This window comes from Hylobates moloch, unplaced genomic scaffold (assembly GCF_009828535.3).
Source record: "Hylobates moloch isolate HMO894 unplaced genomic scaffold, HMol_V3 SCAFFOLD_9, whole genome shotgun sequence".
NCBI classification, from domain to species: Eukaryota; Metazoa; Chordata; class Mammalia; order Primates; family Hylobatidae; genus Hylobates; species Hylobates moloch.
The window spans coordinates 25,873,503-25,899,599 of NW_026652284.1; the positions used below are offsets into that span (position 1 = coordinate 25,873,503).

Below are 26,097 nucleotides of genomic sequence, written 5' to 3' on the forward strand. Positions count from 1 at the left end.
CTCAGGAACCCATTACACTCTTAAAAATCATTAAATTCTCTGGCCGGGCACAGTGGCTCGTGCCTGTAATCCCAGCACTTTGGGAGGCCGAGGCAGGTGGATCACCTGAGGTCAGGAGTTCAAGACCAGCCTGGCCAACATGGAGAAACCCTGTCTCTACTAAAAAATACAAAATTAGCCAGGCATAGTGGTGCATGCCTGTAATCCTAGCTACTTGGGAGGCTGAGGCAGGATAATCACTTGAACCCAGGAGGTGGAGGTTGCAGTGAGCCGAGATTGCACCATTGCACTCCAGCCTGGGCAAAAAGAGTGAAACTCCGTCTCAAAAAAAAACAAAAAAAAATCATTAAGTTATCTTCTTGAATCTTAAAAAAAAAAAATTACTAAGGACCCTGTATTAGTCTGTTCTCACTCTGCTATAAAGAACTGCCCGAAGCTGGGCATGGTGGCCCACGCCTGTAATCCCAGCACTTTGGGAGGCTGAGGCGGGCGGATCACAAGGTCAGGAGTTCAAGACCAGCCTGGCCAACATGGTGAAACCCCATCTCTACTAAAAATATAAAAAATTAGCCAGGCATGGTGGCAGGTGCCCATAATCCCAGCTATACAGGACGCTGAGGCAGGAGACTCGCTTCAACCCAGGAGGCGGAGATTGCCGTGAGCTGAGACCACACCGCTGCACTCCAGCCTGGGCAACACAGTGAGACTCCATCAAAAAAAAAAAAAAAAAGAAGGAAGGAAGGAGGAAGGAGGAAGGAAGGAAGGAAGGAAGGAAGGAAGGAAAGAAAAAGAAAGGAAGGAAGGAAGAAAGAAAGAAAAAAAAGAAAGAAAGAAAGAAAGAAAGAAAAAGAAAAAGAAAGAAAGAAACAAACAAACTAACTAACTGCCAGAGAGTGGGCAACACAGTGAGACTCCATCTCAAAAAGAAAGAAAGAAAGGAAAGACGGAAGGAAGGAAGGAACGAACGAATGAACTGCCAGAGACTGGGTAATTTACTTTAATTTATATAGGAAAGAGGTTTCATTGACTCACAGTTCCACATGGCTGGGAGGCCTCAGGAAACTTACAGTCATGGTGGAAGACACCTCTTCACAGGACAGCAGGAGAGAGAATGAGTGCTGAGAGAAGGGGGAAGCCCCTTATAAAACCATCAGATGTTGTGAGAACTCAGTCACTATCACGAGAACAACATGGGGAAAACTGTCCTCATGCTTCAGTTTTCTCCATCTGGTCTCTCCCTTGACACGTGGGGATTATTACAATTCAAGGTGAGATTTGGGTGGGGACACAGAGCCAAACCATATCAGACCCCGAAGAAGTTTTGTTTATATGAGTCATATCTATTGATGTATGCTGTATTAGAAATTAAAACTGAGAAAAATTTTAGATGTTTGTTTATTCATTTACAAATAATACACTTATTAATATGAATATAAATTAGATTTTTTATGCACATGGGGAAAGAAGGAATTAAATTAGATTTTTAATTTAAAAAAATTGTGTTTCCAAGAAAAAAATTAGTGGGCAGAGTAGCATTATTTTCATTTTTGCAATTTTTTTTTATTTTAATGTCTGGCTTACCAGAAGGCAGCTAGATTTTCATAGCTGCTTTTGTTTTTTAACCTCCGTACTAAAGATGTAAGTGATTTATATACCACCATTACAGTATGAGAATATTCTGAATTTGACTATTTACTTACTTTTACCAGTGAATGTTATACTTTCATATGTTTTCATGTTACTAATTATTATGCTTTTCATTCAGCTTGAAGAACTCCCTTTAGCACTTCTTGTGAGGCAGGTCTAGTGGTGATGAACTCTCTCAGCTTTTTTCGTCTAGGATTATATCTGCTTCTATATTCAGTCTATTATGATAGGTTGTTCTGGTTGAAGTATCTGAAGAAAATCCAAGCTGGCAGAAATATACAGTTGGAAAAGGAATATTTTTATAACCTTGTTGACACTCTTATTTGATACTAAATCAAAACTTGACAAAAGTTAGTTGCATTGTACAATCTAAAACCATTATAATGACTTCATACTCTGTTACGTTAACATCTGTTGGTCTATATTATACTTTGATTGGATCTTTTATCCATGCATGATTTTTATAGCATCATGTATTTATCATTTGGATAGTATTGGTTCCCTGAGTTATGCAGCTCTTCCAAATGTCGATAAATTTCATTTTACAATATAAAAAAATACATATTTCCATCAGTTTCACCAGAAAAGTATTTAAATATTGGGAAACTGTTACAGTGGTAGATACAAGTCTTCCGAAATTTTATTTTTATTTTTACTTGAAAGCTACATTTTTATCACTGGCAACAAACACCCTCTGTTGTTTTCCTTGAAGTGACAGGCTCATACTTATTTTCAACAAGTTGTCTGCCAAATACCCATCTGAAAAGTTTATATGTATACGTTTATGAAAGTTTTAAAGCTTTTAAATAAGTTTTTACTAAGTTCTTATAAAACTATATTGAATAAGTAAAAATGGTATTCCCTAAAAAAGTGGACAATTCAGCCTGCGGTTCCATTACACAAGTGCTTTTCCTAGAGACAGATATTGTATTTCTTTATGCAGCAGAAATACTTTATGTGCACTTCCCATTTCACAATACAGAATAGTAGAAAGATGTGTATTGAGGGGTCAAGGTTTAATTAATAATTTGTATGGCTTCAAGGATACGTTGGCTTTTAAAATACTGTGAGTGTGTGGTGATGAAGAATACAATAATACTAGTTCAGTTCGGTGCCACTGCCTTGAGCAATTTTGTCTATCTGTATTAGTCCGTTTTCACACCGCTATAAAGATACTACCTGAGACTGGATACTTTATAAATAAAAGAGGTTTAATTGACTCACAGTTCTGCATGGCTGGATAGGCCTCAGGAAACTTACAACCGTGGTAGAAAGCTAAGGGGAAGCAAGGCATGTCTTACATGGTGGCAGGAGAGAGAAAGAGAGTGCAGAGGAAATACCAGACACTTACCAAACAACCGGATCTCACGAGAACTCCCTCACTAACACGTGAACAGCACGTGGCGGGGGGTGGGGGGGGTGCCCATGATCCAATCACTTCCCACCTGGTCCCTCCCTCAGCATGTGGGGATTACAATTCGAGACAAGATTTGAGTGGGGACATAGAGCCAAACCATATCACTACCATTGCCTTTTTTTAATTTTTAATTTTTTGTGGGCACATGGTAGGTGTATATATTTATGAGGTACATAAGATACTTTCATACAGTCATGTAATGTGTAATAATTACACCATGGTAAATGGGGTATCTGTCCCCTCAAGCATTTATCCTTTATGTTACAGACAATTCAATTATACTCTTTTAGTTATGTTTGAATATATAATTAAATTATTATTGACTATAGTCACCCTGTTATGCTTTCAAATACTAGGTCTTATTCATTCTTCCTATTTTTTGTGCCCATTAAATCCCCACTTCCCTGCCACCAGTCCCCCACCATTGCTTTTGCTCCATCCTGTTGATATTTACACTCATGGAGCAAATAAACATGTTAGTATTATTTTGAGTAATGGTCAAACAAATGAAAAGGTACTCAGTTTCTTTAGAATGATGAAATTACAGATTAAAATAACAATGAAATACTATTTCATGCCCACCAGGAGGGCAGAAGTTTAAAATTCTGTGAACACTGGGAGTTGTCATTATGGATATGATGCAACAGGAACTTTTTTATCTGTCCAGTGGTATAAATTAGAACAACTACTTTGGAAAACATTTTGGCTGTATCTTCAGAACACATGCAGACCTTGTGATCCAGCAATTCTACCCTAGAGAAACCTGTATGTGTTATACTAGGATGTATGTACAAGAATGTGCATAGCAGCATTGTTTGTAATAGTCAAAAATTGGAAACATCCAGATGTCTGTCAACAGTAGAATGGATAAATTCTGATATGTTCATACACTATAATATCATACAGCAAAGAAAATGATTGAACCACAGTTACATTCAGTATCAGAGATGGATCTGGCATAATCTGGAATGATTCAAAAAAAGCACTAAAGAATATAAACAGTATAATTCCGTTTATGTAAAGTTCAAAAACAGGCAAAATGATATTGATAAGAATATATCTCACTATTCTTAAAATGCAAGAAAATGATTAAAGGGGAGGGATGGAGTTGTGATTGGAGAAGGGCATGTGGGTGGGCTTTTAGGACTCTGGCAATGTTATTTCTTGATCTGGGGAAAAAGATAAAGTAAAAAGAAAAAAAAACAAAAACCCACAGTGTTCCTCTGAGTGGATAGAAATTTGAAATTCTCTTCATTTTGCTTGTCCTGTATTGCTGTTATAAAAAGGGTAAGCTTTTTAAAAATGAAAATACATTGATTTTTACCATTTTTGCTTTGTTTTATATTTATTTATTTATTCATTCTGAGAGGGAGTCTCACTCTGTCACTCAGGCTGGAGTGCAGTGGCACGGTCTTGGCTCACTGCAACCTCTGCCTTCTAGGTTCAAGCAATTCTCCTGCCTTAGCCTCTCGAGTAGCTGGGATTACAGGCACCCACCACCATGCCTGCCTAATTTTTGTATTTTAGTAGAGACGGGGTTTCACCTTGTTGGCCAGGCTGGTCACCAACTCCTGACCTCAAAGTGATCTGCCCGCGTCGGCCTCTCAAAGTGCTGGGATTGGGATTACAGGCATGAGCCACCGCACCCGGCCTGTTTTTAAATTATAAAAGTAATACATCCATTAGACTGATTTTTTCATAATAATGATATTTATTCTTGTAGCTTGATTATAAAGCATACTTTTTCCTCATCAAACGGTAACACCTGAAAGACTCGATTGCTAGTCTTTCACCAAATGCCAAAAATCCTGGTAAATTCCCTTTTAAAGTAACACTATATGCTTGCCTAACTTTCTTAATTCAATAGTATTAGATAAATTACCATTGGAAAGACTATTTTTCAAAATCGTTATTATATGCCAAAGAGGAGACTATGATAAATCAGAGTTATCGTAAGAATTAAACAAAATAATATACAGAATAATAGGTTCCCAATAAGCTCTGTTCCCAATAAGTTCAAAATCTGCCACAATTTAAAGCAACCTTCTTGAAAATAAAGGTTAGTGGACTGGGCTCTGTGGCTCACGCCTGTAATCCCAACACTTTGGGAGGCCGAGGCGGGCGGATCACGAGGTCAGGAGTTTGAGACCAGCCTGGCCAATATGGTGAAACCCCGTCTCTACTAAAAATACAAAAATTAGCCGGGCGTGGTGGCGTGCACCTGTAGTCCCAGCTACTCAGGAGGCTGAGGCAGAAGAATTGCTTGAACCCGGGAGGCAGAGGTTGCAGTGAGCCGAGATCGTGCCACTACACTCCAGCCTGGGCGACAGAGTAAGATTCCATCTCAAAAAAAAAAAAAAAAGAAAAGAAAGGTTAGTTTATGTGTATTTATGCCAAATCCCATCTCTCCAGAGTTTAATATATATTGATAATAGATTGATTAGCAACGTTCTCAGAGATCTCATATACTCTTGTTTTTTTTTTTTTTTTTGAGATGGAGTCTTGCTCTGTTGTCCAGGCTGGAGTGCAGTGGCGCAATCTCAGCTCACTGCAACCTCCGCCTCCCAGATTCAATTCTCCTACCTTAGCCTCCTGAGTAGCTGGGACTACAGGTGCCCACCACCACATCCAGCTAATTTTTTTTGTATTTTTAGTAGAGGCGGGGTTTCACCGTATTGGCCAGGCTGGTCTTGAACTCCTGACCTTGTGATCTGCCCACCTCAGCCTGCCAAAGTGCTGGGATTATAGGCGTGAGCCACTGCGCCCGGCCAGATCTCATATACTCTTGACCACACATCAGTAAAAATCAAAAAACCTTAGGAGAAAAAAAGGTAACACCATTTACATTAGACTGATTTTTGAAGTGAATCTGCTTTAGTGCCTAATATGCTATGTCCATTTAAAAAATGTTTACATGTTCTGAAATTTTGTATTCTTGCAACTTTATCTACCTCCCCCTAAATTGTAAAGTATTTTATTGTTGTTATTTTTATTTTTAGCCCTTTCTCCTACCCGTATTATCCTCCACCCTGTTCAGTATGGTTTCTGTTCAGGACTCAAACTGGAATGCAGATTTTCTTTAACAACTTTACACCCACTTCTTAGTTGAGACAGACTGCCAGAGTCCTGTGTAATCTTACAGATTCTGTGGGTGTCGAAGGATGTTGCTTCTTTATACTGTGCTAAGGAAGCCCTTGTTTTGTGTGTCTGTGATGTGTTTCTGGATGACAGCAGCAATAATACCATCTACTTTCTAGGCAGAAGAGAGGCAAAGAGAGGAGCAGCTGGTCTCATTTGACAGGTAATAGAATTATTCATACAACCTGCTGAATAGTTGAGATGGGAATCTATCTCGTTATATTTCTATTAATTTTAAAAATCAATGGGAAAATAGAGGGCAAAAATAAGGGGGCACCTGGGGTGGATAACATAATCCACAGAATAAAATTAAAAAGGCAAAACCACGGGCTTTTCCAAGCTCTTTGAGTTATTGGAAGGAGTAATTTCAAGGTGAATAAAAAATCCGAAGAAACCATTGATGTCTATGTGTTCAGCAGAGAGCTTGACTCCCTAGGAATAAGTATGAACCCACATGTCTACAGATTAGGAAGTCTAAGTCATCTTACCTCTAATTCAGATTTAAACCCATCAGAGTTCTTGGGTCTCTTTACTCATTTATAAAATGGAAGCAACGCATCCTTCTAGGAGTATTAAGAGGGAAACCAGACAATTTGTATCTGAATGATGTTCTTAACTTCTCCAAACTAATCCCATAGAAGTGTATTTGTGGTATTAGTTCAGAACTTGATATGTTTTAGCACAGATACACATCCATCCCTCCCCACTACACTATGAGCACCTCAAAGGCCTGAGGACTCTGTATCTCTAGCATGTAGAGGATGTTATTTAAACATTGTAGAGGTGAAGTATGATTTATGATACTGTTGGGAAAACACATAATAATGGAATTTCAAAGTGTTTTATATCTAGTATAATAAGTAATATGTTTTCCTTTTAAATGCTTGAAAATAAAGAGGCAGTGGGGCATGGTGGCTCAAGCCTGTAATCTCAGCACTTTGGGAGGCTGAGGCGGGTGGATCACCTGAGGTCAGGAGTTCGAGAAAAGCCTGGCCAACATGGCAAAACCCCATCTCTACTAAAATACAAAAATCAGCTGGGCGTAGAGGCAGGCGCCTATAATCCCAGCTACTCTCGAGGCTGAGGCAGGAGAATCTCTTGAACCCGGGGAGTGGAGTGAAGTAAGTGCCACTTCACTCTGGCCTGGACGAAAGAGCAAAACTCCGTCTCAAAAAAAAAAAAAAAAAAAGCCAGGCATGGTGGCTCAAGCCTGTAATCACAGCACTTTGGTAGGTTGAGGCAGGAGGATAGCTTGAAGCCAGGAGTTTGACACCAGCCTGGGCAACAAAGCAAGACCCCCATTTCTAAAAAAACTTTTAAAAAAAGAGTTATGACATTTCACTAGCTTTCTGTTAAGAGGGTTTTTTATGGATTATTTTTTAATAGAGATGAGGGTTTTGCTATGTTAGCCAGGTTGGTCTTGAACTCCTGGCCTCAACCAGTCCTCCTGCCTCAGCCTCCCAAAGTGCTAGGATTACAGGCATGAGCCACCACGCCTGGCCTGTTAAGAGGTATTTAACCCAAAGCATAACCTCAAGGAAATTTCGGAAAACCAGGAGATGTGATTCTTTTGAACTAACTGGCAAAGCACTGATAGGTCACATAGCTTGCTCTTCTCCACCCACTTAGTACTGAAGGTACCAATGCAGCTTGCGCTTTGAGAGTGCCCTGGAAGATGATGGTGCAACATAATTCAGTGAGCTCAAATCTCTGGCTACTCTCCTTGTCTGGCAAGCCCCAGTGAGATTACAGAATATACCCCTAAATGGAAACAGCCAGGAGTCCCATCCCTCATAATTCTGCTACATGTCAGCTTTGCCCACGGAAGCTGAGTCTTTGTTTTCCTGATATCATCAGCTCTTTGCTTCTGGATATGAAGAATGTGGCCCTCCTTATTGACAGCAGAGGAGTGGAGCCCTGGTAATGTCTTTGCATAGGTTCTGCTGGCAGTAGAGGTGTTGGAGATATGTCTTGTTCTGCCTTTGAGAGGAGAAATCACCTAGCGTGCCTGTCTCCCTGCAGCCATGAGGAGTGGAACCAGATGCAGAGCCAGGAGGATGAGGTGGCCATCACCGAGCAGGATTTGGAGCTTATTAAAGAAAGAGAAACGGCAATTCGGCAGCTGGAGGTGAGAGCCAGGTCATGTTTTTTGTTTGACTCAGTGTGTCTGCAGGTATCTGAACTCGTTAGTTCACTTTAATTCTCTTAGTGATTATGAAAAAGCATAAAATGTGTCATTGTGTGATTTGTATTTTTTCTGTCTCAATGTAATCATGGTGGGTTTGAACTACTGTTTTTTGTTTTGTTTTGTTTTGTTTTTTCTTGAATGGAATTTCGCTCTTGTCGCCCAGGCTGGAGTGCAATGGTGCGATCTTGGCTCACTGCAACCTCTGCCTCCTGGGTTCGAGCGATTCTCCTGCCTCAGCCTCCTGAGTAGCTGGGATTACAGGCATGTGCCACCACGCCTGGCTAGTTTTGTATTTTTAGTAGAGACGGGGTTTCTCCATGTTGGTCAGGCTGGTCTTGAACTCACAACCTCAAGTGATCCACCCTCATCGGCCTCCCAAAGTGCTGGGATTACAGGCATGAGTCACTGCTCCTGGCATGAACTACTGTTATAATGGTATTGGCGTTGGTGCCCAGGAGTACTCAAATCCTTTCCTCAATCACCACATCTTATACCGATCACCACATCTTATTTCTCCTGGAGAAATGTACATGGAGAACAGAACAAGGCAGGCAGATATTTTATTGCTCATTAGAACTTTGACCTCAAATCTCAATGCCAACCTCCGGGTTAGGCAGGACTCCATGGAGAGCCCCTTCGCTTAGTCTGAATAGCTCAGAATAAAGGCAGGCCAAAAGTCTTGCTCCATTTTTGTATATCCTAAAGTCTAATCCCAAGTTGTAGATCTTATCCCTTCAGTGAGTCAGAGAAATAGAAACAGTTTTTGAGGTGGAGGCTGAGGGAGAAGTCTGCAGGCCTTTCTTAACTAACTGAGCTTTCAACTTTAATTTTGCACAGTGACTAACAAAATATCCTTTTTTTTTTTCAAGACTGAGTCTTGCTCTGTCGCCCAGGCAGGAGTGCAATGACGCTATCTGAGCTCACTGCAGCCTCCCTCTCCCGGGTTCAAGCGATTCTCCTGCCTCAGCCTCCTGAATAGCCGAGACTACAAGTACGTGCCACCACACCCGGCTAATTTTTGTATTTTTAGTAGAGACAGGTTTTGCCATGTTGGCCAGGCTGGTCTTGAACTTCTGACCTCCAGTGATCTGCCTGCTGATTCAGCCTCCCAAAGTGCTGGCATTACTAGCATGAACCACTGTGCCCAGCTAAAATATCCTTAAACCTGAGTTTTCTCCAGTTTAGTTTTCTCTGAAGGTAGAAGGCTGCCATTGCTGGGATCAGGGGAGGAGAAAAGGAGAGAGGGAAATTTTGAGCTCCTCCTTGGCCTCCATCTGTGGCAGTGGTTCCCAACCGTGACTGCACAGGAGGAACACCTGGAGAAGATTTTTTTTAATGCCCCAGCTCTCATCTGCCACTAATTATTTGATGGGATAATGTGAAATTCCTGTTTATTGTATGTTAAAAATGGGCAAATATCCATTATTTTATATGGTTCAAACTAATAAATCATAATTTCTGGGCATGAGGCCCTGGGCATGGGTATTTTTTTTTTTTTTTAAGTCGGAGTCTTGCTCTGTCGCCCAGGCTGGAGTGCAGTGGCGCAGTCTCGGCTCACTGCAAGCTCCGCCTCCCGGGTTCACACCATTTTCCTGCCTCAGCCTCTCCGAGTAGCTGGGACTACAGGTGCCCGCCACCACGCCCGGCTAATTTTTTGTATTTTTAGTAGAGACGGGGTTTCACCGTGGTCTCGATCTCCTGACCTCGTGATCCGCCCGCCTCGGCCTCCCAAAGTGCTGGGATTACAAGCATGAGCCACTGCGCCCGGCTGTGCATGGGTATTTTTTTAAAAAGTTCCCCCAGGTGATTATAATGTGCAGCCGGGGTTGAGACCCACTGCCCTAAAGGCCATGAATGTCTGTTTTTATTTATTTATTATTTATTTTTTGAGTCAGAGTCTTACTCTACCACCCAGGCTAGAGTGCAGTGGCGCATTCTTGGCTCACTGCAACCTTCACCTCCTGACTTCAAGCGATTCTCCTGCCTCAGCCTCCCGAGTAGCAGGGATTATAGGTACCTGCCACCACTCCTGGCTAATTTTGGTATTTTTAGTAGAGATGGGGTTTTGCCATTTTGGCCAGGCTGGTCGTGTCTGTTTTTACATGGGATAGTTTATCCTTAAGTTATGATTATTTTATTGCCTTCAAAAATGTCATATCTTTACTCTTTTTCACCTACTGCTACTACTAATTGAATTAATTGTCTAACATTAGAAATATGGCTAAGTGCAATGGCTCATGCCTGTAATCCCGGCAAGTTGAAGGCTGAGGCAGGATGATTGCTTGAGCCCAGGAATTCAAGACCAGCCTGGGCAGTGTAGCAAGACCTTACCTCTACAAAAAATAAAAAATTAACCGGGTGCTGTAACATGTACCTATAGTCCCAGCTACTCAGGAGCCTGAGGTAGAAGGATCACTTGAGCCCAGGAGATCAAGGCTGCAGTGAGCCATGATCATGCCACTGCAATCCAGCCTGGGCAACAGAGCAAGACTCTGTCTCAAATAATAGTAATAATCCTTCCTTCAAAAAAAAATTACTGGCCGGGCGCGGTGGCTCATGCCTGTAATCCCAGCACTTTGGGAGGCTGAGGCGAGTGGATCACCTGAGGTCGGGAGTTCAAGACCAGCCTGACCAACATAGTGAAACCCCGTCTCTACTAAAAACACAAAAAATTAGCTGGGTGTGGTGGTGCATGCCTGTAATCCCAGCTACTCAGGAGGCTGAGGCAGGAGAATCGCTTGAACCTGGGAGGCGGAGGTTGCAGTGAGCAATTGCACTCCAGCCTGGCAACAGAGTGAGACTCTGTCTCAAAAAAAAAAAAAAAAAAAAATACAGTCAGCCCTCAATATATTTAGGTTTCACATCCTCAGACTCAAGCAACCGTGGATTGAAAATATTAAAAAAAAAACTAAAAAATAATACAACAATAAAAAATAATACAAATGTAAAAACCAATACAGTGTAACAGTATTTTATATAACACATTGTATTAGTTTAGTACATTACTAATACAATGTTAGTGCTATGTAAAATAGTAATGTAATATAAAATAGTAATGTAACATTATATAAGTAATATAGAGACGATTTAGAATATAGGAGACAATGGGCATAAGTTATATGCAAATACTATGCCATTTTATATCAGTGACTTAGAGGGAGGGAGTCCTGGAACCAATCCCCCCTGGATACCAAGGGACGAATGTACTGTTATAGCAGAGTGGAGTAAGACATATGGAGCTAAGGAAAGAAATGTAATGGATGCCAGGGTATAATGGATCATTTCATATTCAACAGAGGAAAGTCCAAGTTCCTTAGCCTAGGTTCAATTTTCGTATCTAGTAATTTCCAAACTCTGACACACAAATTCTATGTTACGGCAAAGCTAGGTTATTTACTCTTTAACTGAGTTGCCTTTCTGTTTCTATGACCTCTCCTTTGCTTGAAGGCACAACTCATGTCTTACCTCTTCTGCAAAGTCTTCCTTTTCTCCACATCTTTCTATACCATTAATTCAGTCATTTCCTATATAGTACTCTTTCTTCTTATTTATTTTATTGTGCACTTATTCCCCACGTCCACCCCAGTTAGCTGTATTCACAGCAACTAGCAGACTACCCCAACTATGGTAGACTCTTAGCAAGTGATTGAAATGCCTGCCAAGTTATGATTCCAATAACCCTTCAAACCTGGAAGGGAATTGCCCTCAAATTTCCATAGGGTCATGCCCCATATGAGCATCCCTTTAATAAGACAGGTTTCCATTGTCTTTCTTCTGCCTGATCATGAGTCAGAAAAACTCAAATACAGGCCGGACGTGGTGGCTCACACCTGTAATCCCAGCACTTTGGGAGGCCGAGGCAGGCAGATCAATTGAGGTCAGGAGTTTGAGACCAGCCTGGCCAACGTGGTGAAACTCTGTCTCTACTAAAAATACAAAAATTAGGGCCGGGCACAGTGGCTCATGCCTGTAATCCCAGCACTTTGGGAGGCCAAAGCGGGTGGATCACCTGAGGTCAGGAGTTCAAGACCAGCCTCACCAACGTGGTGAAACCCCATCTCTACTAAATATAAAGAATTAGCCAGGCATGGTGGTGCATCCTGTAATCCCAGGTACCTGGGAGGCTGAGGCAGGAGAATTGCGTGAACCCAGGAGGCGGAAGTTGCAGTGAGCCAAGACTGCACCATTGCACCCCAGCCTAGCAACAAGAAGGAAACTCCACCTCAGAAAAAAAAAAAATAGCCGGGCGTGGTGGTGCACGACTGTAATCCCATCTACTGGGGAGGATGAGGCAGGAGAATCGCTCGAACCCAGGGGATGGAGGTTGCAGGGAGCTGAGATTGTGCCACTGCACTCCAGCCTGGATGACAGAGCAAGACTCTGTCTCAAAAAAACCAAGTAAAAAATAAAAATAAATAGAAAGAAGGGAGGGAGGCTGGGTGCGGTGGATCACACCTGTAATCCCAGCACTTTGGGAGGCCGAGGCAGGCTGATCAGGAAGGGAGGGAGGGAGGGATAGAGAGAGAAGGGAGGGAGGGAGGAGTCCAGGCACGGTGACTGACGCCTGTAATCCCAGCACATTGGGAGGCCAAGGCCGTGGATCACGATGTCAGGAGTTCAAGACCAGTCTGCTCAACATGGTGAAACCCGGTCTCTACTAAAAATACAAAAATTATTCCGGCGTGGTGGCACAGGTCTGTAATCCCAGCTACTCAGGAGGCTGAGGCAGGTGAATTGCTTGAATCCGGGAGGTGGAGGTTGCAGTGAGATGAGATTGTGCCACTGCACTCCAGCCTGGGTGACAGAGCAAGACTCTGTCTCAAAAAAAAAGAAAGAGAGAGAAAGAAAGGAAGGAAGGAAAGAGAGAGGAGAAAGAAGGAAGGGAGGGAGGGAAAAAAGGAAGGAAGGGGAGGGAGGGAGGGAAGGAAAGGGAAGGAAAGGGAAAGGAGAGGGAGAGAAGGAAGGAAAGAGGGAGGGAGGAGGGAAGGAAGGAAAGAAGGAAGGAAAGAAAAGGAAGAAAAAAGTAAGGGAGGGAGAGAAGGAGGGAAGGAGGGAGAAAGACCCAAATATAGGGGGTTTTGCCAATGTTACATTCTTCCACTGCTGTTAGGAAAACAAGCTGCAGTTCAGGCCACCGAGCTGATTTGTTTTTACGTTCTTTGATCAGAGCAGTAAATAGGATGTAGTCCATTCACTTTGGAACTGCTATCCACAAAGCATCAGCTTCTTGTCAGTCAGTTGGGAGTTACTATAGGGCATTGTCCAGTGATGACAGAATCCAGCAGCTCCTCACACAGTTCCAGAGTCAATCCCAGGGGAAAAGAGGCTCCTTACTTGTAGCTCCTCCTTGCATTCCCCAGATAGCAAGATCTTGTATAAACATTTAAATTCTGTAGTCCAAAGTCCCAGTGGTTGTCATCGGGAGGCACTCAACAGGCTTTTGTCACAAGGCCTAGCAGTCTCCACACAGGGCTATCACACCAAGAATTTGTCTGTATCAGCACTCCAGCCTTCTGCTGTACTGTTTGGACTTGGGCACTCTTACTGGTTCCCATGTAGCATGTCCAATTAATGTTGCTTGAAGGGTGAGTTTATCTGTCTTCTGTTTTACAATATTGGGTAGGCAGCAATAGATTATTTTCTGTTTATAGAGAAAGCATGCTTTATAGAGCCTTAAAAACACACATGTTAATAGGTAAAACTTTAGGTACATGAGGGAAACAAATCTTCTAACATGTTGCTTAATGTTAGTTAATTGTTTTTTGTCTTCCTTAGGCTGACATTTTGGATGTCAATCAGATATTTAAAGATTTGGCCATGATGATCCATGACCAGGGTGATCTGATTGGTATGTATTGTTGATACCTTTAACCTCAAGGTGAGTTGATAGTATTTGGCATGCATCTGTAATCCCTGCTACTCAGAAGGCTGAGGCTGAAGCACCATCTAGGAGTTTGAAGTCAACCTGGGCAACATAATGAGAATTTGTCTCTTAAAAAAAAAAAGAAGAAAGAAAGAAAAAGGAGTTAGGCCGGGCGTGGTGGCTCAGGCCTGTAATCCCAGCACTTTGGGAGGCCCAAGCGGGCAGATCACGAGGTCAGGAGATGGAGACCATCCTGGCTAACACGGTGAAACCCGTCTCTCTAAAAATACAAGAAATTAGCTAGGCCTGGTGGCACGCACCTGTAGTCCCAGCTACTCAGGAGGCTGAGGCAGGAGAATCCCTTGAACCCGGGAGGCGGAGGTTGCAGTGAGCCGAGACTGCGCCACTGTACTCCAGCCTGGGTGACAGAGTGAGACTTCGTCTCAATTAAAAAAAAAAAAAAAAAAATGTAGTTAGTCATATCAGCTATAGAATTAAAGTACGTTTAGGAATGCCATTTTAAAAATTACCAAATTTATTTTTCTTAGCAATTTTCTTATGTTATCAAATGTAGAAGTTAAATGAGGCCTCCTGAATACTCAGTTCCATTGACTTCTTTGTAAGTCTTTGTTTAGAGAAATAGCTCTCAGCTTCCCAGCTTTTATCTCTACAAACTTGCAAAATTATGGGGTTAGTAACTCTTTTTTTTTTTTTTTTTTTTAGATGGAGTTTCACTGTTGTTGCCCAGGCTGGATGGAGTGCGATGGTGTGATCTTGGCTCACCACAACCTCCACCATCCGGGTTCAAACGATTCTCCTGCCTCAGCCTCCCGAGTAGCTGGGATTACAGGCATGCGCCACCATGCCCAGCTAATTTTGTAGTTTTAGTAGAAACAGGGTTTCTCCATGTTGGTCAGGCTGGTCTTGAACTCTCGACCTCAAGTGATCTGCCCGCCTTGGCCTCCCAGGTGCTGGGATTACAGGCGTGAGCCACCATGCCTGGCCAGTAACTCTTTTTTTAAAGCTTTCTATATGGAAATAATTTCAAGTTTATTAAAAGTCGCAAAAATAGGCTGGGCATGGTTGCTCACGCCTGTAATCCCAGCACTTTGGGAGGCTGAGGTGGGAGGATCACTTGAAGCCAGGAGTTCAAGACTAGCCTGGGTGACATAGTGAGACCCTGTCTTTACGAAAAAATTAGCCAGGCATAGTAACATGCACCTGTAGTCCTAGCTACTCAGGAGGCTGAGGTGGGAAGATCACTTGAGCCCAGGAGTTGGAGGCTACAGTGAACTATCATTGTACCACTGCATTCCAGTCTAGGTGACAGAGTGAGATCCCATCTCTTAAAAAAAAAAAAAAAAAAAAAAGTAGCAAAAATAAAAATATTACAAGGACCTTCTTTATACCCTTTACCCAGATTTACCTCTTGTTAACATTCTACCCCATTTGCTTTATTATGTATTCTTTCTCTCTTTCTCTATGTGTATCTACATAATTTTTTATGAATCATTTATGGGTAAGTTAAATACTTCATAGCCCCCAAAAATTCATTGTTTTTTCTCCAAAGAATAGGGCTAGTCTCTTACCAAGGTAGTAACTCGATTTCATGGCTGGATAGTTTGGATAGTGGTAGTGAAACCAGGATACGTAACATCAGAAATCTGTTCAATTCGCAGTCTTAAAACATCTGAGTGTGTTAAAACATCCTCTGTCCTTCCTTTTGCAGATAGCATAGAAGCCAATGTGGAAAGCTCAGAGGTGCACGTCGAAAGAGCCACTGAACAGTTACAGCGAGCTGCTTACTATCAGGTAAAAGTGGATACCAAAGAAAGTCACTCTGTGTTGCAGACTTTTTAGGCCATCAGAGTACATTGACATATTGAGAACAGCTACAGCCTTTTGCTTAGGTTTAAGCTAAAGGAAAGTAGTCATAATTGTAGTCCCAGTTCCAGTTTTATTATTTTCCTTTGCAGATAGATCTACAAAAAATAATCACACCTTGAATAAACTTACCAGAAGGCTAGTAACTGCAAAGCTAACCCTATACACTAATATGATACCTAAATCTGCTATGAGGCTATTTTATATCCCAAACAGCTGAATGTATTTCAATTAGGGTAGTAAGAAGTCCAGTTAAAGTAGAAGACTTCATAGATACTTTATGTTGACTGTTGCCATAGAGGACGGACATAGAATCAACTTCGACTGCTATTTATATATGAATAAATAGGGGTAATCATTCTGGAACTATTCCTGTAAAGTGAAATCCTTCTACATGTTAGTTGAAACTGGTTTTTTTACTTATCCAAGTCTTTATCTCAGTGTACAAATAATGTGAATGAAGTCCTTCTCACTTCCCTTCAATTTGGTGTTGCATGGCTTTTTAGAAATAAATAGCATTTCAGTTGTTTTCTGTGTTCCTGGGATAGCTGTATTTTACCTGGGAGTGCTCATAAGGAAATTCGTATTTAATAATAGTGTTTCCTTTAAAAACTAGGTGATTAATTTAGTGTCCAACAGTAAGGAAATAATTAAATTATATACATCCACTCATTGTTGCATATGGGAATTGAGAGATGTTTATGAAGAGTTTAAACAGAAAAATGTTTATACTAAACATTAAGTAAGGAAAAACATCAAACATCATACAGTGTGATCCCAGTTATGTCAAATAATATACATAGTAACAAATCAGAAAGAAATACAATCAAAATGTTGACGGTATTATCTAGGGGTGATTTTTTTTCTCCCTCTGCTTGCTGTATTTTTTTTACAATGAACATAACAGTTTTATACATATTATAAAATGTTATTAAAATACACATGCACAGGCCGGGCACGGTGGCTCAAGCCTGTAATCCCAGCACTTTGGGAGGCCGAGGCGGGCGGATCACGAGGTCAGGAGATCGAGACCATCCTGGCTAACACGGTGAAACCCTGTCTCTACTAAAAGTACAAAAAAAAATTAGCCGGGCGTGGTGGCAGGCGCCTGTAGTCCCAGCTACTCGGGAGGCTGAGGCAGGAGAAAGGCGTGAACCCAGGAGGCGGAGCTTGCAGTGAGCCGAGATCGCGCCACTGCACTCCAGCCTGGGGGACAGAGCAAGACTCCGTCTCAAAAAAAAAAAATACACATGCACAAATATTTTATTGCAAATAATGCCTGGCAGCACAGGTGTAGCTCCTTTGCAAAATTGTATGTGGGGACTTGGAATTAAAACTTTGAAACCTATACTACTCGGCTGGGTGCGGTGGCCCACGCCTGTAAACCCAGCCCTTTGGGAAGCCGAGGCAGGTAGATCACTTGAGGTCAGGAGTTCGAGATCAGCCTGGCCAACACTGGTGAAACCCCGTCTCTACTAAAAATACAAAAACGAGCTGTGCATAGTGGCACACGCCTGTAATTCCACCTGCTCGGGAGGCTGAGACACGAGAATCACTTGAACCTGGAAGGTGGAGGTTTCAGTTAGCCAAGATCACACCACAGCACTCCAGCCTGGGTGATGGAGTGAGACTCTGTCTCAAAAAAAAAAAAAAAAAAACACCAAACAAACAAAAAAACACTTGCACTACTACCTATTGCTGCTGACTTAAGATATCTGGGAAAGTCTCTGCATAATTTTGCATGGATAGAGTTAATCTTTAATTACAAGGAGGCAGATTTATGAAGCATTCTTAGAGTCTTACACATACAAATTTTACTTGTTTCATAAGTGTCTTTTTTACATATTTCTTTCCTCAGAAAAAATCTCGCAAGAAGATGTGTATCCTGGTGCTTGTCCTGTCAGTGATTATTGTAATCTTGGGATTTATTATCTGGCTAGTTTATAAAACGAAATGATTGCCTCTGATCGTTCTCCCGCTGAGCTGTTTTCAAGAACAAACTGATCACAAGAAGACAGCATATACCAGAACGTCCTGTAATCATTCAGTTAGAAACTAACTACTAACTAGTCTTTGGAATTCGTGACCTGTGGAGACAGTATTTATCAATTTATTGATTCTATTGATTTCTCAAATTAGGAATTAACTTATGTGGATTTTGCTTCCTCTTGTATTCTGATTGCCCTTCATCCCAAGTGTTTACTGAAAATTCCATTCTAGATATTCTTGTTTTGACAAATGACACTACAGTCTCATAATATTGTCTTTTATGTATATACAAAATTTACCTTTTTACTAGCATCTGAGATAGAGTTACTTTCTGGTACCCAGTATATTGGAGTCTGTCAGAAACTGTAATAGGCCACTAGTTTTTATTATTTAACATTTTTATTTGAATTTCTAAGAAGCCTATTCTCTATTTTGAAAGATTTTGGCACTATATTTAATTGGAAGGTAAAAAATTGTACATGTGATCCAGAGTAAATGAGAAGTCTATCTGAGCTGGTCAGTTACTGGAGTACATGTTACTAACCTGGGTTTAAAGTTTACTTTATTATCTGCTAGTGTCATCCACAGCAGTTCATCCTCATCCACACTAAGCCATCCTGTTAGCTTTTAAAAGAAGTTAATTTAATTAACATTAACATACTCTATGGGCTCCCTCTCCCACCTGTCTGCATAGAAAGGCAGAATTAGACATAGCATGCTTTGGAAAAGCAAATAGGAATTGTTGGGAATGATTTAATCTTGTTGTTGTTGTTGTTGTTGTTCACTTGTGCTTCTACATTCCTGGTGAATGATGAATGTTGCTGTCAAAGGGCTGCCCCTACCTTCTAAGGGTTGCTGGGCATTTGAAGGCAGGAAGATTTTTAAAGATAGATTGAGGTTGGTTTAAAATTATTCCTGTGAACCAACAATGAAGCAAAGAAGAGGTTCATTTTTGTAAATAATACTGGTTTCAAATAGTGATGTTAGATTTAACCTAATTTATAAACAAGAGATTAATATCTCCATGCATAGTTTTAGACAAAACAAAGATGTTTCAATAAAATTACTGTCTTGCAATATAAATGTTGTCCACTTCCCTTTTCCACAGGCCTAGAACAGTTAAAGGGAACATAATTTGTTTAGGCTCCCACATAAATGTGAATCTGGCCAACAACTTTGGTTCATCCTTTAGTGAATTCGAGGATTTGGCTACCCTGAGTATATTTATATTCATTTCTTCTGTTCTCCTTCTGTTATTATACTTGATCTTCTAAACTAAACTAATGTGAACAGTAGGGAAACAAAGGCCCAGATGCATAAGTTTCTTTGCACTCTTGCACTTACTTAATACAAATAAATGTTTTTTAAAGCTTTTGTAGTATATTTTTATGAGTTAACATCCTAATGTGGTATTAGGTAATGTGCTGTCAAGGAAAAATTGAGACTTCCAAGAAAACTGGACACCAGGTGAGGGTTGGTTTGGGACGGAATAGGTGTAGCTGCCTTTCCTTGAAAAACAGTGTGTAGAGATGGCTGAGCGCAATGGCTCACACTTGTAATCCCAACACTTTGGAAGGCTGAGGCGGGAGGATCAGTGTATCGGTATGTCTGAGCCCAAGAGTTCAAGATCAGCCTGGGCAGTATAGCAGGACTCCATCTCCATTTTTTTAAACTGATTTTTTAATTTAAAAAAAGAACAACAGGCTAGAGCTGTTGGGGTGGTACCGTGGCCCAAAGAGCAGCTTCAGAGATAATCCTTGGTTCTGTGATCACTGTTTAACTCCACATTACAGTCGGACGTGGATACATCATTTGTAACATTGTAGGAAAGAAAAAAGTCTTGGTTGTGAAAAACGATTTGCATTTGGGTAAAATAAAGTGACCATGCTTCTGTTCTGTAATACTATATGACCCGTGGTTGTTGTAATGGTGATCATGGAGAGCAAATATGAACTTGGCCTGGATTTTAAATGGCCTAGAATTTGTGGTAGTTGCCAGAGAGGTTCTCCTAGGTGGTCCTAATAAACCTATTCACAGAATTCTCCTTATCTGTGCCTTGATTATCACTGGGAGCATCACGATCTAGGACAGCAGTTTTTAACATGGCTTCACATTAGAAACTAAAAAAATACAGTGCCCACTTTGGCGGCACATATATAAAATGGGAACAATACAGAGAAGATTAGCATGGCCCCTGCACCAGGATGCCATGCAAATTCACGAATTCTCTCTCTCTCTCTGTCTCTGTCTCTCTGTATATGTATATATATACTTTTTTTTTTTTTTTTGAGACAGGGTCTCACTCTGTCGCCCAGGCTGGAGTGCAGTGGCACCATCTCAGCTCACTGCAACCTCCACCTCCTGGGTTCAAGCAATTCTCATGCTTCAGCCTCCCAAGTATCTGGGATTACAGGTGCTCACCACGATGCCTGACTCATTTTTTAAAATATATTTTTAGTAGACATGGGGTTTCACCATGTTAGCCAGGCTGGTCTGGAACTCCTGACCTCAAGTGATCCGCCCCCCTCAGCTTCCCAAAGTGCTGCAATTACAGGCCTGAGCCACTGGCGCCTGGCCGAAGTGCTCTGTATTTTTAAAAAAATATTCTCTGTGCTTCTTTTCTTGCTAAAAAATAAAAAATAAATACTGATACCTCGGTCCCACAACTCCAAGATTTTAATTTGATCTGGAGTATAGCTTGGGCATAGGGATTTTTAAAGGCCCCAGGTAATTCTTACTTGTAACTGTGGTTGAGAAACGTTGGTTTGGATGTCAGAAACTAGACTGGGGTACAAAAGACCTTAGCTCTGCCGTTAACTTGCTGAGGGTACTTGTAAAAGTCACTTATGGCTGGGTGCGGTGGCTCATGCCTGTAATCCCAGCACTTTGGGAGGCTGAGGCGGGCAGATCACGAGGTCAGGAGTTAAAGACCAGTCTGGCCAACATGGTGAAACCCCATCTCTCCTAAAAATACAAAAATTAGCCAGGCGTGGTGGCGCACACCTGTAATCCCAGCTACTTGGGAGGCTGAGGCAAGAGAATTGCTTGAACCCGGGAGGTGGAGGTTGCAGTAAGCCAAGATCATGCCATTGCACTCTAGCTCTGGGCAATAGAGCAAGACTCCGTCTCGGGGAAAAAAAGAAAAAGAAAAAGTAACTTAACCTTTAGGCCCCAAGTTTTCTCGGTAGCTCTTTTCCCTCTTTTCCAGCTACAAAATTCTCTGATTATAAAGACCCACAGCAGTTTAGTCTGAACATACAAATTGTATTTTTGCCTCTATCTTCCTTTCATTTTCTCATCCCCCCTTTTTTTTTTCTTTTTTGAGATGGAGTCTCACTCTGTTGCCCAGGCTGGAGTACAGTGGCATTATCTCTGCTCACTGCAAGCTCCGCCTCCTGGGTTCACACCATTCTCCTGCCTCAGCCTCCCCAGTAGCTGCAACTACAGGTGCCCACCACCATGCCCGGCTAATTTTTTGTATTTTTAGTAGAGACGGGGTTTCACCGTGTTAGTCCGGATGGTCTTGATCTCCTGGCCTCGTGATCCGCCCACCTCGGCCTCCCAAAGTGCTGAGATTACAGGCGTGAGCCATCATCCCCTTTTCTACTTCCTTTATGAATTATCCTAGGAGTACTGGGTAGATCTAGCATTCTCTCTTCCAATGAATCATTAATAAAACTATGGGCTGGGCACAGTGGCTCACGGCTGTAATCCCAGCACTTTGAGAGGCCAAGGCAGGTGGATCACTTGAGGCCAGGAGTTCAAGACCAGCCTGGACAACATGGTGAAACTTTGCCTCTACTAAAATTACAAAAATTAGCCAGGCATGGTGGCGCATGCCTGTAATCTCAGCTACTCAGGAGGCTGAGGCATGAGCTTTGCTTGAACCCGGGAGGTGGGTGTTGCATTGAGCCAAGATAGCACCACTGCACTCCAGCCTGGGCAACAGAGACCCTGTCTCAAAAAAAAAAGAAAAAGAAAAAAAACTATGATACTGTATAAAGTATAAGGTAAAGTAGAAATGTTACTGTGGCTACTTAATCTGGGAATGTTCCAGAATAAGAACTTGCTAGATGCTAGACAGATACTCCCAGGGGAGTGTATGTCTGTGTGTGTGTGTATGCATGTGTGTGTGTTTTGCTAAGGGGTAGGGATGGGAGTGTTCACCCACCGCAGTGCAAAATATCAAAATGAAATTACCGTTCAGTCTATGCAAAGTAAAACATTCTGAGCAGCCTCTATTCAGTATTTTTTTTTTTCTACTCAGAGACTGTCCTCAGTCATGGGAATAGAGCTTCTGCGTTTGGTCACTAATTGCAGACCAGAGCCCAACTCAGATCTCAGTCCATTCTGTTCCCTAAGGCTGCGAATCACCTGCTGCTTCCCTGCTTTTCAAAGCATAGTTAGGGCCAGGCACAGTGACTCATGCCTGTAATCCCAGCACTTTGGGAGACTGAGGTGGGTGGATCACCTGAGGTCAGGAGTTCGAGACCAGCCTGGCCAACGTGGTGAAACCCTGTCTGTACTAACAATACAAAAACTAGGCTGGATATGGTGGTTCGTGCCTGTAATCCCAGCATAATCCTAGCACTTTGGGAGGCCGAGGCAGGTGGATCATCTGAGGTCAGGAGTTTGAGACCAGCCTGGCCAACATGGTGAAACCCTGTCTCTACTAAAAATACAAAAATTAGCTGGGCATGATAGCAGGCACCTGTAATCCCAGCTACTCGGGAGGCTGAGGCAGGAGAATTGCTTCAACCTGAGAGGTGGAGGTTGCAGTGAGCCAAGTTTGTGTCACTGCACTCCAGCCTGGGCGACAAGAGCGAAACTCCATCTCAAAAAGAAAAAAATGATACAATAATAAATAAGAATACAAAAATAAGTCAGGTGTGGTGGTGTGTGCCTGTAATCCCAGCTACTCAGGAGGCTGAGGCAGGAGAATCACTTAAACCTGGCGGGTGGAGGTTGCAGTGAGCTGAAATCACACCATTGCACTCCAGCCTGGGAGACGAAAGCAAGACTTTTTCTGGCAGGGCACGGTGGCTCACATCTGTAATCCCAGCACTTTGGGAAGCTGAGGCAGGCGGATCACCTGAAGTTGGGAGTTCGAGACCAGCCTCACCAACATGGTGCAATCCCGTGTATGGTGGCACATGCCTGTAATCCCAGCTACTTGGGAAGGTGAGACAGGAGAATTGCTTGACCTGGGAGGTGGAGGTTGCAGTGAGCTGAAATCCTGCCACTGCACTCCAGCCTAGGTGACAGAGTAAGATTCGTCTCAAAACATAATAATTTAAAAATTTTAAAAGGTTTCCCGACCTCAATATGCTCCTAATGTCTTTAGATCTTATTCTAAGGAAATCTACCAAAGGCCAACATATTAGTCTCTTTATTGAGATACCAAAATCCAAAGGCAGCTAGTGCACCAGTCTATTTTAAAAGGTTAAGGACCTAGATTGCTGCTCTCTAGTTTGCTGGTCTATACTGACATCATTGGTGCCCAAACAAAGAGCATTTTGCTTTATGAGGGCCTAGGTAAGCATAAGGTGCCACGTGTGAACATCTACTGTGCTAGAAACAGAACATGGCCAAGGAGTAAAGAATTAGAAAGGTAAGATGTAGCTTTTAGGTTTCCTGGGGCTACAGTCAGCAATAGAAGGATCACACAAGCTGAGAAGTTGAAATACAAAGTTGCCATAAGATGCTATCAGGTCACTGCTAACTAGAAATGGCTTCAACACCACGTTATGCCTAAAAGGAGCATAGAACCTCAAAGGCCCACGCAATTTCTGTAGGTAAAAGTGTCTTGTTCTTTTCCGTTAGACTCAAAAACTTTTGGAACTAATTCATTCTAAAAAATCATGCCCTGTATTCAGAAGAGGGGGACATAGGATTATTTCTGTTTTCTTGAAACCAAGTTTAGAATTTGAATTTTTCCAATCAGCCTAGTCTTACTTTGGAATCACAAGGCTGAAAAGGAGGATATTAACAGGCCATTTGATAAGTGATCTGATTAGTCGCCATCCTTGCTGGATAAGTTTATTGTGCTTTAAAGACCAGAGGAACAGGTGTTTCTCCAATCTACCTAAGAGTTGATAATCTTAAAATCCAAGTCAATGTTATATTGCAGTTACTTTTTTGATCGTCTTGCTCCTTCTAAGTTATATTGCAGTTAAATCTTGAGGGCTGGAGACTTCATCAAGGGCAAAAATCTTTTGAATAGGCTGATTTTCTACAGAACCAGTAGCATGGAAGCAAGAAAAGAACTACTTTCATCATAGATTCTTTAACTTGCTGAGCAGTGCCTCTTTCTGCATGAACAGGAACTTAGCAATTGATTTATTTAAAAAAGGAAAAACTGGTCAGATAATCCTCCCAAGGCGTCTACAAAAGTGAAAAAGAGGCCGGGCGCAGTGGCTCACGCCTGTAATCCCAGCACTTTGGGAGGCCGAGGCGGGCGGATCACGAGGTCAGGAGATCGAGACCATCCTGGCTAATACGGTGAAACCCCGTCTCTACTAAAAATACAAAAAAATTAGCCGGGCGTGGTGGCGGGCGCCTGTAGTCCCAGCTACTCGGGAGGCTGAGGCAGGAGAATGGCGTGAACCCGGGAGGCGGCGCTTGCAGTGAGCCGAGATTGTGCCACTGCACTCCAGCCTGGGCGACAGAGCGAGACTCCGTCTCAAAAAAAAAAAAAAAAAAAAAAAAAAAAAAAAAAAAAAAAAGTGAAAAAGAGGGGCATCAGTTGCATGCTAATAATTATACCAACATCGAAGTGTGAGAGAGAATAGTGATTCATGAGCACGGCCTTTGGTATCACATAGGTTTAGGTTTTTGATCCCACTCACCACTTGTTCTAGGCTGAAGCTGGGCAACTCAATCTCTCTGAGCCTCTCCTCTGGAATTATAACAATACTTAACTCAAGAGCATTGTCAGGGTTAAATGAGATGATCCATATAAAATACATACTTGCCCAGGTAAGTGCTCAACAGACAATGCCATTAAAACCAGAGGCCCTGCTAATGGTCTCTTAAAGCCGGCTGGTGATCTAGAGCAAACCAGCAATCCTAATGCTTCCTTGCACTATAAGCAAAAGCAAAAAATCCTTTTTTAAAAAATTAACCATTTGAGCCAAGCACAGTGATGATTTGGACCCCTGCTCCTGGCTGCAGCTTGTCCAGAGTTTTCATAAACAGACCAGGTGACCCCTAATGCAGATTCCCTGATAATCTACAGGCCTAAACGTGGATTAGAAAAAAGTGAGTAGGGTGACACTTTTTGGAGAAGGGCTGGATGAGGAGAAACAATAATCACTCCAATCTCCGAGTTTTGCCCTTTAGCTTCTCTGCTTTGAGGGCAAAAGGCTGACGGTCTTAACCTAAACGCTGGAGGAGGATGTAGTCCCCAGATTTTTTCTTTTCTTTTCTTTTTTGAGACGGAGTCTCGCTCTGTTGCCCAGGCTGGAGTGCAATGGCGCGATCTCGGCTCACTGCAACCTCTGCCTCCCGGGTTCAAGCGATTCTCCTGCCTCAGCCTCCCAAGTAGCTGGGATTACAGGCGTGTGCCACTACACTCGACTAATTTTTGTATTTTTAGTAGAGACGGGGTTTCACCATGTTGGTCAGGCTTGGTCTCAAACTCCCGACCTCAAGTGATCCGCCCGCCTCAGCCTCCGAAAGTGCTGGGATTACAGGCGTGAGCCATCGCGCCCGGCTTAGTCCCAAGATTTTAGAGCCAAGAAGCGTTTGCAGGAGGACGTAGGGGGAGACTGACTCCCCTCCCTACAAAGCCCCTTTTCCTTTGACACCTCCTGGCCAAGGAAAACCCTAACCACTGGAGACTTCCAGAGACGGCCAACTCGCACAAACGCTGAAAAAAAAAAAAATCCCAAAAGCTACTCCCTGTCCCCACTAGAAGCACCGCCCCCCGTACGTGCGTGCGTGAGCGTGCGTACCCACAGGCTGCTGGGA

The 26,097-nt window shown here is 42.3% G+C and overlaps 1 protein-coding gene and 1 non-coding gene across 2 annotated transcripts in view; both read left to right on the top strand.

Annotated features, from left to right (window-relative positions):
* STX12 (syntaxin 12) overlaps window positions 1-19,500 on the top strand; it is a 51,046-nt gene extending 31,546 nt beyond the window's left edge. Inside the window, exons 5-9 of the mRNA XM_032759481.2 lie at window positions 6,322-6,365; window positions 8,225-8,330; window positions 14,166-14,238; window positions 15,983-16,065; window positions 17,996-19,500. Coding sequence (XP_032615372.1) covers window positions 6,322-6,365; window positions 8,225-8,330; window positions 14,166-14,238; window positions 15,983-16,065; window positions 17,996-18,094 — 405 coding nt within the window. The 3' untranslated portion in view covers window positions 18,095-19,500. The remainder of the gene's footprint in view (window positions 1-6,321; window positions 6,366-8,224; window positions 8,331-14,165; window positions 14,239-15,982; window positions 16,066-17,995) is intronic.
* A 759-nt stretch (window positions 19,501-20,259) lies between these two features.
* On the top strand, window positions 20,260-20,365 carry LOC116813937 (U6 spliceosomal RNA). The gene has a single exon (XR_004371064.1). It is a non-coding gene; the product is annotated as a U6 spliceosomal RNA (small nuclear RNA).
* Window positions 20,366-26,097: the final 5,732 nt, after the last annotated feature.